A 16303-nucleotide genomic window follows, 5' to 3' on the forward strand; every position below is an offset into this window, starting at 1 on the left:
GAGGTTAAAAAACTACAACTCCCGTGATCTCCCGCGCGCGCCGCGGTGCACGCTGGGAGGCGGCGGCTGGCGGGAGGCGCGTGCGCAGGGCTCGCGCGGGAGGGGGCGTGGCCGGCGGCGCTGTCCCTGCCTGCCCGCCCCTCTACTCCTCCTCCTCCCCATCCTCTTCTCCTCCTCCTCCTCCTCCTCCCTCCTGCCCTGTGTGTGTCGGTTTCGGGCTCCCGTCGCCATTTAGCGCGGAGACGTCGCCGGGGCGGCTCACGCCTCCTGCCGCCGCCACCCCGGAGGCACCCGGGTCATCTGTAGGGGCGGCCCCCCCGGTAAGCGGAGGCTGCGGGCGGGGGGCGTCGGCGGCGGCAGCAGCAGCAGCAGCAGCAGCAGCGGCAGGAGGAGGAGGAGGAGGGTTTCCGGCCCCGCGCGAGGCGGCGGCGGCCGTTGCCGCTGTTGGAGGGAGCGCGGGCGGTGCCTGCAGGGGGTGGAGGCCGCGGCCGCCATGGGCGCCCCTGCGAGGCGAGGCTGAGCTCGCCCCCGGCCCGGGGCTGCGGGAGCCGGGCCTGCCCAGGCCTCCCCCGACCGCACCGAGGGGGCTGAGCAGCGCGGCGGCTTCCTCTGAGGCCGGCCTGCGGGCCTCCCTCCTTCCTTCTCCCTGCCTCCCTCTTTCCCTCTCCCTGATTCCCTCTTTTCCTCTCCTTTCCCCTCCTTCCCTCCCTCCTCTTTCTTCCTTCTCCCTGCCCTCCCCTCCCCGCAGGCCCGGCGGCTCCCGGACTCGCCCCGCTTTCTCTCCCTCGCAGCTCGCTCCTCTGGCCTTAAAGCGGCCGCGAAGGCACCGCTTCCCCCCGGGCTCCGGGGCCTCCCTCGGGGAGTCTCCCGCCCCGGTGCTTTCCTCCCTTGCCCTCGCCGCCCCCATCATCATCATCATCATCTCCGCTGCTCCATGTCGGCCCCGCTGCCCGGCTCCCCGCCGCAGGATGGATGCAGACGCTGACCGGGGACGCACCCCGCCGGCCCAGCCTCCCCAGCAGCCGTCTCCCAGCTCCGCCGCCAGGAGCCCTTGGGACCCTCCTCTCTTGCAGCCGCATCGGCAGCGGCGGACAGGCGCGCTCCTCGCTCAGTGACCGGTCCCTTCCCTCGCCTTTCCCCGCCGCCTGCCCCGCCGCCGCCTCGCCCAGCAGCGCTCCCCCGGGGCACCATGTCGGGGGACGCCGGAGACGGCGGCTCCCCGCCTCCCCGCTTCTTGGTCCCCCCGCCGCCGCCGCCCAAGAACGGGTCCAGCTCGGACAGCTCCGTCGGGGAGAAACTGGGAACCGCCGAGCACGGAGCCTCCGGGGCCGGTGGAACGAGCGGAGGAGCCGGGAACGAAAGCCGGAGCGAGGAATACCGGCGGCGCCGCCACACCATGGACAAGGACAGTCGGGGGGCGGCAGCCACCGAGCACCGCTTCTTCCGCCGTAGCGTCATCTGCGACTCCAACGCTACGGCCTTGGAGCTGCCTAGTTTGCAGCCCTCGGCCCCCGTGTCGGGAGGCAGCGCCGCTCCCTTGGTCTCTCCTCCCGAGTGTGCCGGCAGGACTTCTTGCGTCGCTGCTGTCGGTGCCGCCCAGGCCTCGCTGCTGCAGCAGCCGCCGCCGCCTGCCCCGCTTCCCCTCGAAGGACGGGCTGCTCAGGAGCTCCCTGCCGCCAAGGATGCCTCCCTGCTGCTGCCCAAGGAGGAGGAGGATGAGGCGGCCGTGCTACCCCCCACCAGCGTCGCCGGCAGCGCCTCGGCTGCCAGCCGGGAATTTGAAGAGCGGAGGACGCAGCAGGAAGACATCGAAGAGCTTGAGACCAAGGCGGTGGGCATCTCCCCTGATGGCCGCTTCTTGAAGTTTGACATCGAGATTGGAAGAGGCTCTTTCAAAACTGTATATAAAGGACTGGATACGGATACCACTGTGGAGGTCGCCTGGTGCGAGCTGCAGGTAAAATCAATTAAAATCGTGAATTACCAGAGCAGTCACTCTCCCAGGTGCTGGGGCTTTGTGCTTGAAGGAGGTAAAATCCATCTACTCGAGGTCTGCTTTATGCAGATGGGGAACTGCAGACCTTTTGTGAGCCGCTCCTTTGGAAGGAAGGTACAGCCTTTCCTTGGAGTCAGTTTGCCTTTTAATTCCTCTAAATACTCAACACTCTGAAGAATTTTTTAGCTTTATAATCAGAAAATGTACTACAGTTCTGTTTCTTTGTGTCTTGTATTTTATGCCTCCAGAAGGTAGCTTAGAGGATTGTAAATATACTTTACACACCTTTAGGGAGGCTGAGGGAAGATACGAGGTGAATGTCCACTTGAGCTAGCCTGACTTTTTCAAAATTTGTCTTGGTGTTTTTTCTTAGAAAAAAATATTAGTCTTAATTTCACAGTCATTTCATATGTTTGTGGCAGTGAATTCTTGTAGGAGGTAACCCTAAAATGTACAAAGTCGTGTAGTGCATTGCATCGTTTAGTTTTCCAAAGCTGTTTTTTTCATTCTAAGTTCTAGGGTTCACACTTGATACAGGCACAAGGAAAGGGATAAAGTAATTGTTGCCTTTCTGATGCTTATCCCCTCCTTTCTAAATGACTAGCGGATTCAACTGGGCTAAGTCACTCCTCTTCTAGAAAGTTTCTACCCTGAGCAGAGCCAGCGTTCTGTAGAACACCAGTCTAACGATGTCAAGAACACTTTTAGCTCCACAGGAGTCAGAGCTTGTATAACCAAGATGCTAGTTGCTGTGCAGCAACCTTAAAAGAAGTGGGAAGGACTTGGAATACCAGGAACACATACCTGGTGTACTAGTTTGTTTTCAAAGCCTCAGCATTAAATTAAAAGGCTAGAGCTTGCTTTTTAGTGTTGAGTAGTGGTGCAGTCTATAGAGGGGTTCATGCAATATAGCTTTATTATTGTGTGTGTTCCCATCCAGTTCAGGGCAGACAAAGGAGCACTGGATCAAAATCCCAAAAGTCTTTGAGGGGTTTTTAAGCTGTTAGCTGCTCATAAATGAATGGTTGCAGTGACTGTGTACCAAAACTTTCTTCCTCTCAAAAGCAATTTTATGTTTATTCCGGTCGAACTGAGACAACTTATGAAGAGATGATGTTTGCTTTTGGGTGATTGCTCAAGCATTCTACTGATATCTTGATTTATTATGTTATTGTGATAATTCTGTACTTACTGACTATGGAAGGAAGCTTTCAGGTTTCTTTGTGATCCTTAAACACATCCCAGTCCTCTATGCTGCTAAGTGCTTGCTGTGGCAGTCTTTTGAGCATGAATTTTAAATTAAAAAAGTGAAATGATCCAGTGTCGGGCACTGCTTAAGCTTTTCATATGCAGTTTGAACTGAGAGGAGATTAATAATCCACCAGAATTATGACTTCTGTTTGAGATTTTAATCTTTGCAATTTTGGAGTTCCCATGAAGTCTGTTTTAGTCTTCATACTTTACTTGCTGATCAGAGACTGATCATCATCAGGGGAAATATTTAATGTGTTGCTTGGAAGTTAACTACATTACAGGAGTGCCTCGTGGGTTAGATTATTCTGAAGACTGTAGCTTTCCTCTCTTCAGGAGGCTGCATGCAAAATGACAGAGTATTTGCTAAAGGAGCTAGACTCTACAGTTAGAATATTTTAAGATTAAGTCCTGTTTTATTGTTAGTGTGTAGAAATTAAAGGAGGAACTTTGCATTTCTTGGTATGATATGTACATCCTCTCCTTCTTTATCTAGGAAAATACAATTGTTGACAGGTTAGTGATATTCATTATGTGTGATTTGTATCAAAATACAGTCTGGATTCACGAAGATGGACTAAAATGTAGGTGTCATTGGTTTTCCAGAATGCCGTTGTTTGAGATTTGATTAACTTTCAAAGCATAATTGTTATAGTAATATGAATAATTTTTCTTCCGTGCTAATATGACACCAACTATAACTAACTGATAGCCACCTTTAATTGTCTTGAAATAAGCTTTCTTAGGAATAGAAGAGCTTTTCTTCTCTGTATTCATGCTAGCAGCGCGTAGACATTGTAGCTGTCCCACCTCTAGTCTAGAGTCTTCTCAGCAGTGCTACTGTAGTGCTGCTGGAATGAAGGCTGCTTAGCATGATTATGCAGACTATGTTGTTCCTCTCATGTCTTGTCCGAAGTTGATAAAGGTGTATCGCTGTTCTTGATTGCAAGGTGTGTAACGGAATGGGGAGAGAACAGTTTGTACTGTTGCAGAGTCTCTGGGCTTGTGTTCTTTTAAGGCTTGTGTTCTTTTAAGGCTTTTGTAGTATACCTCGAATGCTTCAGTTTCTTTAAAATATCTTCTGTTTGGAAGGAAGACGTCAGCTCCTTTCATCTTAGTTAAACTACAATGTTCCAATACTGGAGCAGATTCTGTTGTAGGAATCTTGTGGATCAAGGACCGCACAGAAGACTTTGTGATGGTCTCTGGCCGAATGACTTTTTAATGCTGAATAATGCAACTATACCTGCATTTTATGTATGTGCCCTGTAGCATTAAAGTGTAAAATCAAGGAATATCTATATGCTTCCTTTCAAAGAGAGTATGGGTGCTCTTTATCAGCTGCAGCTTGGATTCCCAAGCTGCTGCTGGTATTGTGCAGAACATTGCTCAGCATCCTTAAGAAGGCTTTTGAACTGTGTTGTAATGCCCCTTACGCTTGATTTACTTAACTGTGGAGAAAGCAGGAGAAAGAGCTAAAATTCTGTGGGAAATCTAATGGTAGTCTTGGTATCTCCAAGGGAGGTCCTGGCCAAGACTCTAGTTTGGGTTTGCTTTTTGTTTTTGGGTTTGTTTTTTTTTTTTTTTGGTCTGTGGAAGATTTGGTTTGAAGGAGTTGAGTATTTCTAGGTGCTTATAGATGTGTAACAGTCTTAACAAAGGTGTGGCTAATGGACTGTCTTAGTTTACTTTGTGGCCTCCCTATGTGAAGCAAATTGTAACTGAACCTAGTTTAAATATTGGTTGCATGTGAAATACCTGCCTTGCCATAAGCGTGGTGGAGCTGTGAAGAGCTCAGCAACAACTCTTTAAGGCCAGTGCTCAGGTCTAGCTACTGCAAGAAATTGTAGTGTTAGCCTTCAAATATTATTATTGCCATTGTATATATTCATCTCAACTCTAGTTACTCTGAGTCAAGTGTGCCTCCTACTGTTGTCATTAGCACATCTCATAAATTAAGTGTAGTAGTTAGAGTTACTGCTTTAGTGGTCTTTAAGTAGATAGAAGTTGGCAGAAGTCTTTACTCATGCTGGTTTGTATTTAATTGAAAATAACTCTTCCATATAATAATATTAATATTATTAAGAATAATATTACTCATTAGTTTATTTACATTACATTTTTGAGCACTGAGTCTTTTGTCACCACTTTACAGTTCAGGTAACATTGTGGCCAAACTGTGATGCCTTTTCCTCATGCATTATCTATGTGACGTAATACTCTTATGCCAGAGGCAGCAAGGTTCACATAGTTCACTGTAAAAGCCAAATCTTAGGGGTCATGTGTCATCCTCCAAGTCCCTGTTTCAGTTTTGAGTTGGTTTTAAATGAGAATGGTAACTTCTGGTTCACAGAACAACACAGGGTGGTACACTCACTTGCTGGACTGCGGAGTCTTGTGTCTAGAATTACTGCCCTGAGTTCTGTCATTCAGACTGGTAACTTCTCAAATATGAAGTGCACTTGATATGGGAGGTAAATTGAACTGTAAATTGCTGGAGACGTTTGAATACTTATTCATTTGGACAGTATCTCCTCTTAAAGTATGATTTGGAAACTGTTATTAGAAAGATATTTACATTAGTTGAAAATGCATTCCTGGTAAACTGCCTGCAGTGGAGAACTCTGCTGCTTGTGTGATACGTGCTTTATCACTCCTGTCCTTTGTATTTCTTTGACAGAAAGGGTAGGTTGGTCAGTCAGCAGTTACAGTCAGCAGTTACAGTTCATGAATGCATCTTCTTGCTGATATGTCACTTTGCCATTCTTACTCTGGCATTAGTGCAATGTTAGGTTATTGTGCTTAACACATGAGCTGCTAAAGAGGAGGTTGAGGGCTGTCACTAGGAGAGGTAGGGCTTCTAGGCCTACAAAATTAGTTTGAGGAGTGAAAGTGGTGCAAGAAGAGTATGTTGCACTCATTACTATGTTGAGGGGAAGCTGAATGTGAATTTAGTTGCCTGTGTTACTCAGAAGATTTATAAACTACTGTAGATTACACACATGCAGTTCTGTTGCAGACTGTTAACTATAGACCAGGTGTAGTGTTCAAATATTCCAGCTTGCAAATGAATTTTTTGTTATGTAGGCAGTAGAAATGAAAAAAACAGTTGACAACAAGTATAATGCTGCAACCAACTGCGAACCGTGAGATTCTGTAGAGTGCTCTGGTAAAAATGATAATGCAAGCTGTTGTCACTTTATTACAGGAAGTAGTGAGATGCTAAATGGTATTTCCATATCTCAGAATTTTTCTTAGTGTAACAATGTATAGAAGCGAACTTAAAACTCACAATACAGGAAGTTGCTTGAATATGATGTATGGGTTGTTTTTTTTTTAGTGATACTTAAGATGTAACTATACTTATCTATATCTCTTAGACTTAAAACTTTATTTAATACTGATTTTCAGATCAGGAGACAACAATGGAATGTGGTTTCTGTGCCCTGAATTACAGATTCCACTGCAGGCTCGCCATGATAAATATCAGCTTAGTGAAGTCAAAGTATAATTCTTAAAAATGTTTTTGCTTACTGGACTAGTTGAGCTGGGGAGGTTTCAGAAGCTGCATGTTTAAATCTGACAACCGAAAAAGGCCTTCTATGGCGTAACTGTGGTATTTCGTAGCCTGCCTTTTTTTTTTTTTTTTTTTGAAGCTGGTTGCATACTGCTCCCTGAGAGAGGCCTGTCGGCAAAGATGCTTGCCTTGATGCACAGTCATATATATACACATTAATGCAAAATGGAAAAACAGATCAAAACCTTTGTCCAGTGAGAGGAAGCTGAGGAGTCCATACCTGGAGTTCATCTGCCTGTTAAGTGCTGTTGGAAAAAGATTATATTCTGCTAGTTCTGGAGGAATAATAAATGTCCTGAAACAAATATACATTCTTTGTAAGCTCTAACTGTGGTTTAATTCTGAGTACTTTAAAATGTGTTTTACAAAACTGTTTCAGTAAAACAGATCAAGCTCAAGTCTAATCCGGTATGATGACTCCCATGCCTACCCTGTACTTCACGTCAGTGTTTAAAATACTCTACTAGTCTGTGAGCATAACTGTATATGGCTACAGCCACTGTGACAGTGTGCCTCCCATTCATGACTGCTTCTGGGTCAGATGAATAATTGTCACGAATGTAGATTAAGAAAGGTGTGTGACAATCTCCGTGAACATCATTCTGTCCTTACTAGTTCTTCTTCTGTTCTCAGCTCCACAAAATCTGAAATACTGAAAGCAAAAAAGCTGCAAAAAGATACTTTTGCAATCTGATTATAACACCTCCAGGTTACAGTGGATTTCCAGGGGTTGTTCAAATGTGCACGCATAGGGAGCTTGAATATTTTTGGAGTAAAGTCTAGATTTTCCGTTGGTTTTCTGTGTTGTAGGGTAGAACAAGTTACTGGTATTAACTGGCTTCACATCTTTGATGTGAAAACTTCTTTAGCCAAACTTCTTTGGCTAAAGAACAAAACCCAGCCGTATTTCTGAGCATTTGTACTGTAATTGATACAATTGACAGTTTGATAAATGACATGGGGAAAGGAGCCAGACTAATTACCTGCAGAAGTATAAACAGTGGTCAGGCTCTCTCAGGCTTTACAAAGGTGACCCTGAAAGAGAGAAGGGAGCTTTAAAGTACATTCTGGAGCTGCAGCTGTTAGGAGACCTCTACTTAGAAAAATAATCTTACCTCAAAGGGATATCACTTTTGGAGATGGCTGTGGTTCAATTTGTAACTGGCTAGTTGCAAAGCAATAGATATAATCGGATCAGCACAGTCTGAAAATGCAGCATTTCTTATGGAAATAAACAGGTTCTTATTTGTCAGTTTGGGTGGGTTTGAGAGCTGCAGAATTAAATCTCTTAAATGAGATTTGGTTTGGGCTGTTGTGGTTTAAAATAAAAATGCTTAGCTTTATAACTAAGCTTTTGAGGGCTGAAGAAAATTGTCAGGACCATAATCTTTCTTTGAAGAGGGGCGGAAAAAGCCACCTGATAAAACTCCCTGGAGATGTCCTGTATAGAGTCTTTTGAGAGCTGTCTAGCAGAGTAATAAATAAAACAAGCCGTAATAGATCTCTTGTAGTCTCCATGGATGCAGTGTGTAGTGCAGTGTAGATTCAGTACCTTTTAGTTAGCAACATGCCTCCGGACCACACATCATTTTTCTTATTTTGTTATTATTGGGGTTTTTTTTGTCATACCAGCAGCCTGTTAAACAGCACAGCTCTGACTGTCACTCTCCGTATGTGACAAAGCTTGGCTAAGCAGTGGTAGCCTTGATGCTTCCTGTCATGTATTTCTTCAGAAACTCTCATTTCTTCTAAAGATTAGAAACCTTTATTTTTGAGATCACAAATTGGTTCTCCCAAATCATGGTTTAATCAAAATAAAAGTTGAGTATTTTTCTGTTTCAGTTTAAGCTCACATTTTCAAGCTTGTCCTACTCTTGAGAGTTATTAATTTATGAAAAATGGAAACACAGACATAATGACTGTAACATTTGGTCTATAAGAAAAATAATAAATATCATGTGAGTTTGGAGTGCTTCTGCAGCTGAGCATAGGACTTCCTCTTGGCAGAGCATGCGTGTGGTTTTTTTTTAATAGCAGATGGTAGAAAGTCATTGTTTTTGACACTTAAAACATTAGGTAATGATGCCATGGTTTTATCTTGATCATGATGCATGTACACCATATCTGGTAAAACACTCTTCCAGTATACCTGAAACAATTTTTATTCTAAATATCAGGATTTGTAGTACTGCTTGAAAATTGATTTCCTGAAGTAGCTGAAGGCTTTTATCTAATATCAGTCATCTGAAAATCTGTTCAAATATGATGTTAAAATCCTTTTCCAAACAAATGAGACTCAAATTTTAAACTGGCTTTATAAGTACTTTTGTGGAAGCTGCTTACTGTCCCTAGGACCTTCTTCTAGCCCTTTTTGAGAGTCATTTAGGCTGTATACTGAACCTTCAATGGTATTAGAATGTCTCTGGTCAAGGTACTACAGATACCCTTCTTTCTACCTCATCTCCAGCATCTTAGGGGTATTTAGAAATTATACCAGCACTTCTCAATGTGTGATTTTACTTGCTGTCATTATTCCCCTTGGGAGAGCCAGGGGAGGTGAAGAGGTGATTAGGATTGAGCCTGTGGCTCATTTGAGGTCATCTTTTGAGAGAGGGAGCTTGTTCACTTGTCTAATGGGCACAGCCTGCACAATACCCCTTAACTCCCTACTGCAACGGATAAACTTCGTGCTTGTAATGTTTTATGCTATGTGGTACTGTCCTCTTAACTGAAAAGGAGATCTTTGCAACAAGATGATCACAAGTGTTGCCAGATTGTCTTTTTTAATTCTTCATTTTTTCTATTAAGCCAGAGTAAAATAACGGTGGTACAATACAGTGACCAGAAAAATTCATGCTTAGTTCTCAAATGTGCTTCTGAACTTTGTCCCAGTTGTCATTTTCACCCAGTGATGACAAGTGCCTTGTATGTATCCAGATTATTCTAAAGCACTTCCAGATTTGCCTGGGTAATTCCAGGCAATACTGTATGTTACTTTGCATGGATCCCAATCACCTTAACATGCTGGCAGTTTATTTTTCGGCAAAGGAAACTGCAACCTGCTAAAAATCAGACTAGCGGTTTTTAGGATTTTTTTTTTTTTTTGTCTTTCAAAATAAAGTTTTAATATGTATCTAAAGATTTAAGAAGTTTTTACAAGGATAACTCATTCTAAAGCACTTGGGGGAACAAACTTACTATGTTTGGATTTACCATTTTATGTCTAAGCAGAATCTTGGAGAATACTACCTACTTAGAATCTAGAAATCCTCCAAAAAAGTATATTTATTCCTGATGTCTATCTGCCTTGTAACTAAACTATGAGCTTTTAAGTGATGTCAATGACACTGGAATTAATGGTTTGCACAATGCTCTGTTTTAATGTAGGGGACGCTTTCTTTCAGGTGTGCCTGAGAACATGATTCTGAAATCATCTGGTTCATCTATTGGCAGTAGTCTGTGTAGCAGTTCTCTGGAGTATCTGTTCTCAGGACAGGATCATGATGGTGCTTTTGAAGTTTTCTAATTTCACAAGTGGTTAGCAGTACTCCTTCTAGTATGTTACCAGTAAGATTAAAACCAAGAGCAAGCTTTGGCAACTGTTATAACTTGTGATGTGGAAGTTGTCAGCCATAGTCCAGGATGGCTCTGATCCTATCACCTCTGCTAATAAGCAGGCATTGATAGAAACTTCTGATAGCTATCCACTGAACTGCTATTTTTCTGCTTTAGGATAGCAGATGATATGAAGCTTTATTAGACCCCTTATATGGTGGAGAAGCCTTGTTAATTCTGTTTAGCTCTTTTGGGCCATCTTTTTCATTTGGATGGCTTCAGGTGTTCCTAATTTCATTGGATCAGTAGCTGAAGATAGTGGATTCTGATAGCTGATTAGGGGCTAGCATCAGAAGTGAAAAAGCTACAAGTGGAAACACTCTAAGTGATTGAGAGTTTATTAGTACTATTTAGAAGAATTTGGGAAGCATAGAAATACTGATTTGTTTCTGATGGGTAAATCTGAAACAACTATACTGGAATGCTAAGCAAAATGGAAGATAGTACAAAACTGGTATCAACAATTATGCACATTTTATCTGGTTTTGGCTGGTTAACATAGTCTCATGATAGTTTAAGACTATCCAGCAGTTGGTGTTACCCAGTTTTCCTTGGATGTTTTCCTCTCTTAGAGTAACCTTGTGACTTGTCTCTGCTTTGACAGTTGCCGGCAAGTTTGTGACCCCAATCTGAATGTATCTTGACTGCTTCAGTCCTGGCAAAGACTAATGACATACAAACAGTAACCCACAAATATTGCTATTAAAAGCTTCAGTGATCCAGGCTGATTATCTTAAGGATCTGCAAATCTGGGTACTCTTATGTAATATGCATCTGTTAATGGCAATTTCTGAACTGTTAGCAGGTTTTGCTTAAATATTACAAAATGTTACTGTGTCTGTTTTCAGATCTGCTTCTTTTAAGTGAGAGTTTTACAGATTTTTTTTCCAACATAAAACGGTTTTGGGGTTGTCTCTTTCTCTATTCAGCTGCTTACAGTATGCTTTCATTTGGGAAATGTAAGTTGTGTATCTGTGTGAAAATGCAAGGTGCTAACTTAGTGTGCTTTGTTTTTTTTTAACTGATTTGGACTCAGAGCCTTTCAGTCTTCCCTAAAGAAAAAAGATAAGTGAGACTAAGCTTGAATGGGAGAGTTTCTGAGAAGCAGTCCATTCAGACAGGTGTCCTACACTATGAAATACTGTCTGAAAAATTGAATTTTTTTTTTTTATTGCCCTTTCTGGATGCAGAGAAGTAGACATAGATGGTATGTAGAATGGCTTTTGAAAGCATGTTTTTGTTTGCATTTATCATGGTTTGGGGCTTAGTGAGGTGATTTGCCAGGAACAGTGTGCTGAAAATGGAGAAACTGCAGAAATATCTGATACAAAAATAAGTCTGAAGTTTAGTTTTAGAATGTTTTTTCTGTGGTTTCCTCTACTTCCTTTGCATGTAGCTTGAGCTTTTTTTCTGCAGACAAGCAGCTCAAAAGCAGAATGCATTTCAAGTTGCCTGTATCTAGGGGGAAAAATATGGTGGGGCATTGAATTTGACTTTTTTTTTTTTTGCCTCTTGATGGCAACTATGAGCAAGTACAGGTGATGGTATGATTTCATTTGCTGATCTCATACAAGCATGGACATACCTGAGATTCAATATTTACCCTCAGGAACAATAAGAAGAAAATAGCAAAGAGGCTCTGTGTTGCTTCTGAAGACTTAAATGCTGTAGTACATTAATATATTCTGCATGGTCTATGCCTGAAGTTCTGTCATAAAACCGCTGACTTTAGTACTCAAGATGTCTCTAGGAAAACATGCATGAGTTTCCTACAGAATCCCTTTGGTTTTGTAGATTACCTGCTTGAATGTTCAGTGCTTTTCAGTGGTTGTGGTGACCAAAAAAAAAAAAAGAAAGAAATAAGGTAAGAAATCTGAGGAAGGAAAACTTAGAATTTTGGCCTCTCAAGTTATAGTCATCCATTTGCAGAAAGTGGAAAGATTGCAGGGAATTCTGGTTTGAGTTGCATTTGTGCTTGAAGTAAATTTCATGTACAGAACAAATGTAAGTTGTCAACATCTTGATTATATGCTGTAGGTTGCTATGCACCTGTTTAAGAATAGTCCTGTAGTTTGGAATTTGTCCCTTCTGTCTGGGTGTTAGTAGTGAAAACAATGAATTTCTTGATTTATTCAGGTAGCATGGCTATAAAGCAAAACTTATTACTGCCAGGTTACACTGAAATAGCTTAATATCTTTTATTGTTCAATTTCTTTTGCTTTTTTTTTTGACACTGGTGATTTTTCTTATCGTTAGTGTCCATAGGACTTCCAGGGTGTTTGCACAGATGCCTCAAATGGGATACAGGGGGAACATGACATGTCATGTATGTATGGGGAAGGTAAAAAAAAGTGCCACAATAGTAATACAGCGCAAAGTATATAGTATGTCAGTGCAACTGAACGTGGCTAAATATATATGATAGCATTTATATCAAACAGGAAAAATAGACAGTTGTCTATATCTTAGGACTGGGGTTCAGAAGTAAATGTTTTTCTTCTTAAAAATCATAGAATGGTTTGGGTTGGAAGGGACCTTAAAGATCATCCAGTTCCAACCCCCCTGCTGTGGGCAGGGGCACCTCCCACTGGACCAGGCTGCTCAAGGGCCCATCCAACCTGGCCTTGAATGATTCCAGGTAGGGGGCATCTACAACTTCCCTGGGCAACCAGTGCCAGTGCCTCATCACCCTCATCATGAAGAATTTCTTACTAATGTCTAATCTAAATCTTCCCCCTTCCAATTTATAGCCATTCCCCACATCCTATTGCTCCATGCCCTTGTAAACAGTCCCTCCTTATCTTTCTTGTAGGTCCCCTTCAGGTACTGGAAGGCTGCTATAAAGTCTTCTCAGAGCCTTCTCTTCTCCAGACAGAACAAGCTGCACTCTCTCAGCCTGTCCTCATAGCACAGGGTGCTCCAGCCCTATTATCTTTGTAGCTCTCCTCTGGACCCCTTGCAACAGTTCCATATCCTTCTTAGGTTAGGAATTCCAGAACTGTACATGGTGCTCCAGGTGGGGTCTCCTGAGGGTGGTGTAGAGGGGGAGAATGGCCTCCCTCAACCAGCTGGCCACAGGTCTGAAATGAAAGCTTGCTTCTCAAATTTGGGTGAATCCCAGAAAGCTAAGCAGAATTGAAGATTGATTTATTGCTGTTGGAGACTCTTAAATCTGTCATTACAGTTGACTTAAATGGTTTCGTCTAAGGAACTTTGAGAGCTGAAAAGGCCATTTGAAAAAGATGTCTGAAAAGACGAAGGCAAGGAATAGCAAAAACCCCCTTTTTTATGAGTTTGTACGTGATGTGAATTTTGAAGTCTTGGGACTGGATGGGTTTATAACAATCAATTCTGAAAAATGCCTGTTGCTATGAATGGCTAATTCATGAAAGTATCATTAATGTAATACTTCAGTACAAGTTTGTGGGTTTTGTCACTGCTTTTTGCCAGAATACCTCCTTTTGTATTCTTAGTTTAGTACTATATTATTGAATGAGCTACTGTTGTTGATGAACCTCAGTTTCTCTTTTTTTTACAAACTTGCGGTTTTAATACTTGTGTACCTTACACAAACAAGTAAAGTCATTTTAGGCATATATTCAGGATTTGAACTGTATGATGGCAGCAGCCAGTAATAATGAACATTTTGTTGTGTTTTGTTGTGGATTTTTTATTATTTTGTAACAGATAGTGAGCCTATGAATTTAATCTCTTAAGTTAAAACGTGACCATAATTTAGATATTTGAAAGGCTGGTTTTGGAACTGGAGAGACATCTGTCTAAAACCAACATTTGTGGCCTAGTTTGTGGTAGATTACTGCTGTTCCTGAAGGCTTTCTGTATCTTTTTTTTGACATATATAGATGAAGAACTCTAAAGTGTTGAGATGAACCAGAGTGAGAAAAACTTTGCAGAGTATGGCTGCTCTGAATGTAGAGAAGCTTGGAAAACTCCTAATGTACCTATGCTATAAATGGTTTCCGCTTGATAAACCTATATTGTAAAATCCCATTATTCATTGGCATCTGGGAGAAACCATCCTTAGATTCTAAGCAAGTAAGTGATAGGGGTTTGAATTTGAGGTTACTGATAAACCAATTCAGAAGAATCTGCAGCAACTCTGATAGTCCTTTTTTCACCTATGATGAAAACTAACACTAGTATGAACAGTAATTATCTCAAATGGTGAAGCAAAGAAATTGTTTCATTTTGTGAAGAAAGCTTAAGCAGCTTTAGATTAGGTTGGTCTAACCAAAGGAAGTATGCTAGGATCAGCTGAGCTAAAGCAGCTAGTTGTGCTGTCAACATCAGCAAAATAACTTCCTAAATTCTTTTTGTGGTAGCCTCTGTTATTTACCATTATTCCAAGTTGCTTTTGGTGTTCTAAATTGTTTAACTGAAGGTTTGCTTTGCTGCAGTTCTTCAGTGGTTTGACCTCTGTCTGAAAACAGTTGTGGATTCTAACATGACAGCTTATAAGACAATATTGAATATTTGTGTTACGTGATTTTACTGTGGTATCGGATCCAAGACTGTGTTACTGAACTTCTAGTCTTGATAACTTTTCAACTAACCGCGTGGTTTGGTTAAACTTTTATAATTCGAAGGAGCGCAACTATATTATCTAAAATCACTAAGAAATACCAGGTAATGACTTGGCTGATAGACGTGATGACTAGGTTAGTTTGGATGAGTGCAGTTAAAAAGCAGCAGGCTCTAAGCATAGTGAAGTTTTTGGTATATTTTGTCACTTAAGAGGGGTATGAAATCTGAGGAAGTTGGCATTGGAATTCAGGATGGAAAGAATGAGTTAGTTGACGATGTAGAAAACTATTTCCCACTTTCCCTTTGACTTCTGTCCTTATCTTCTCTGGCAATAATATGCAGGGAAATGGTATCTTTTGTTTTTCTTGTTCCTGTGTTGGAATGGTAATTGTTCTTGCTTCTTACCTGTTCAGGAAGTATTCTTGTTTCCTACCTCCTCCCCCAAAAAACCTCTGTATTAGTCATTGCCAGTGTTTTTTTGTTTTGTTTTGTTTTTTGTTTTGCTTTTGCTTTATTTTGTAGCTTTGGCCTTCCTGAATCCTCCTGTGGTCTCTGTATAAGCCATCTGGCAAAATAAGGATTTCGACCACCGCCCCCCTGGAATGAAGGTTGTTTTTTTTTTTTTTTTTTTTAAAAAAAATCTGTGTCTGCATTCGACTGCCTTGTGTAAAAGAATAATGAGCATGGTTGAAACCTGCATCTAAATTTTGACTCCTGGAGCTACCTTCTTCCAAACTTAGATTTTCGCAGCTGGTAAATCAATCTAATCCATGGAAATGTGCTTACGGTTCTCTTGGGAATTTGCCTTATACTCTTGCCTTCTCCCTTCCCTCTTCTCAAGCCAAATCTCTTTCCAGGAAGGCAAAAAAAAAATCCATGGACTAGGTTGAGCTTCAGCTGAAAATAGGGTGTCTCATTTCAGATAGACTTTCTGCTACTTCTCAAGTGACCAAAACATAAGTGACAGCTGAGTTGTCTTGTTTGTGTCGTGGGTCAAGGGCAGTCCAACTCAGCAGTTTCCCTTTCCTCTTCCCTGAGTTTTGTTTGGAAGCAGTAGTGATTTGCTATTCTATACGGTCATCCTCTTGTCATGAAGACCAGATGGAAATACGTCAGTTGTTTCACTTATAAATACTCAGTCCAACAGCTGTGAGTTTATCAGGAGTCACTGGGATCACAAGCTAGTGACCAAATAGTTTAGAGGGCCCTAAGCATTACTTTAGTGTGAAATAAAGTTCTACTGTGGAATGATCTAGGACTCATTGGAAGAAGAAGAAATGACGTTGAGCCACTTAAATGCAAACTCCATTTTCAGGTGA

General features: G+C 42.2%; 1 protein-coding gene across 10 annotated transcripts in view; it reads left to right on the top strand.

Annotated features, from left to right (window-relative positions):
• The first annotated feature begins 976 nt into the window (after positions 1-976).
• The window catches only part of WNK1 (WNK lysine deficient protein kinase 1), a 104570-nt gene continuing 89243 nt past the window's right edge, over positions 977-16303 (top strand). For 3 of the 10 annotated variants that reach the window (XM_069860693.1, XM_069860712.1, XM_069860702.1), the window contains exon 1: positions 978-1957. In XM_069860693.1, the coding sequence (XP_069716794.1) occupies positions 1190-1957 (768 nt within the window). In that variant the 5' untranslated portion in view covers positions 978-1189. Of the gene's footprint in view, positions 1958-16303 lie in introns of all 10 variants that reach the window. The other 7 variants (XM_069860744.1, XM_069860767.1, XM_069860736.1 and 4 more) reach the window with 6 other exon arrangements.

This window comes from Phaenicophaeus curvirostris, chromosome 1, assembly GCF_032191515.1.
Source record: "Phaenicophaeus curvirostris isolate KB17595 chromosome 1, BPBGC_Pcur_1.0, whole genome shotgun sequence".
Taxonomy (NCBI): Eukaryota; Metazoa; Chordata; class Aves; order Cuculiformes; family Cuculidae; genus Phaenicophaeus; species Phaenicophaeus curvirostris.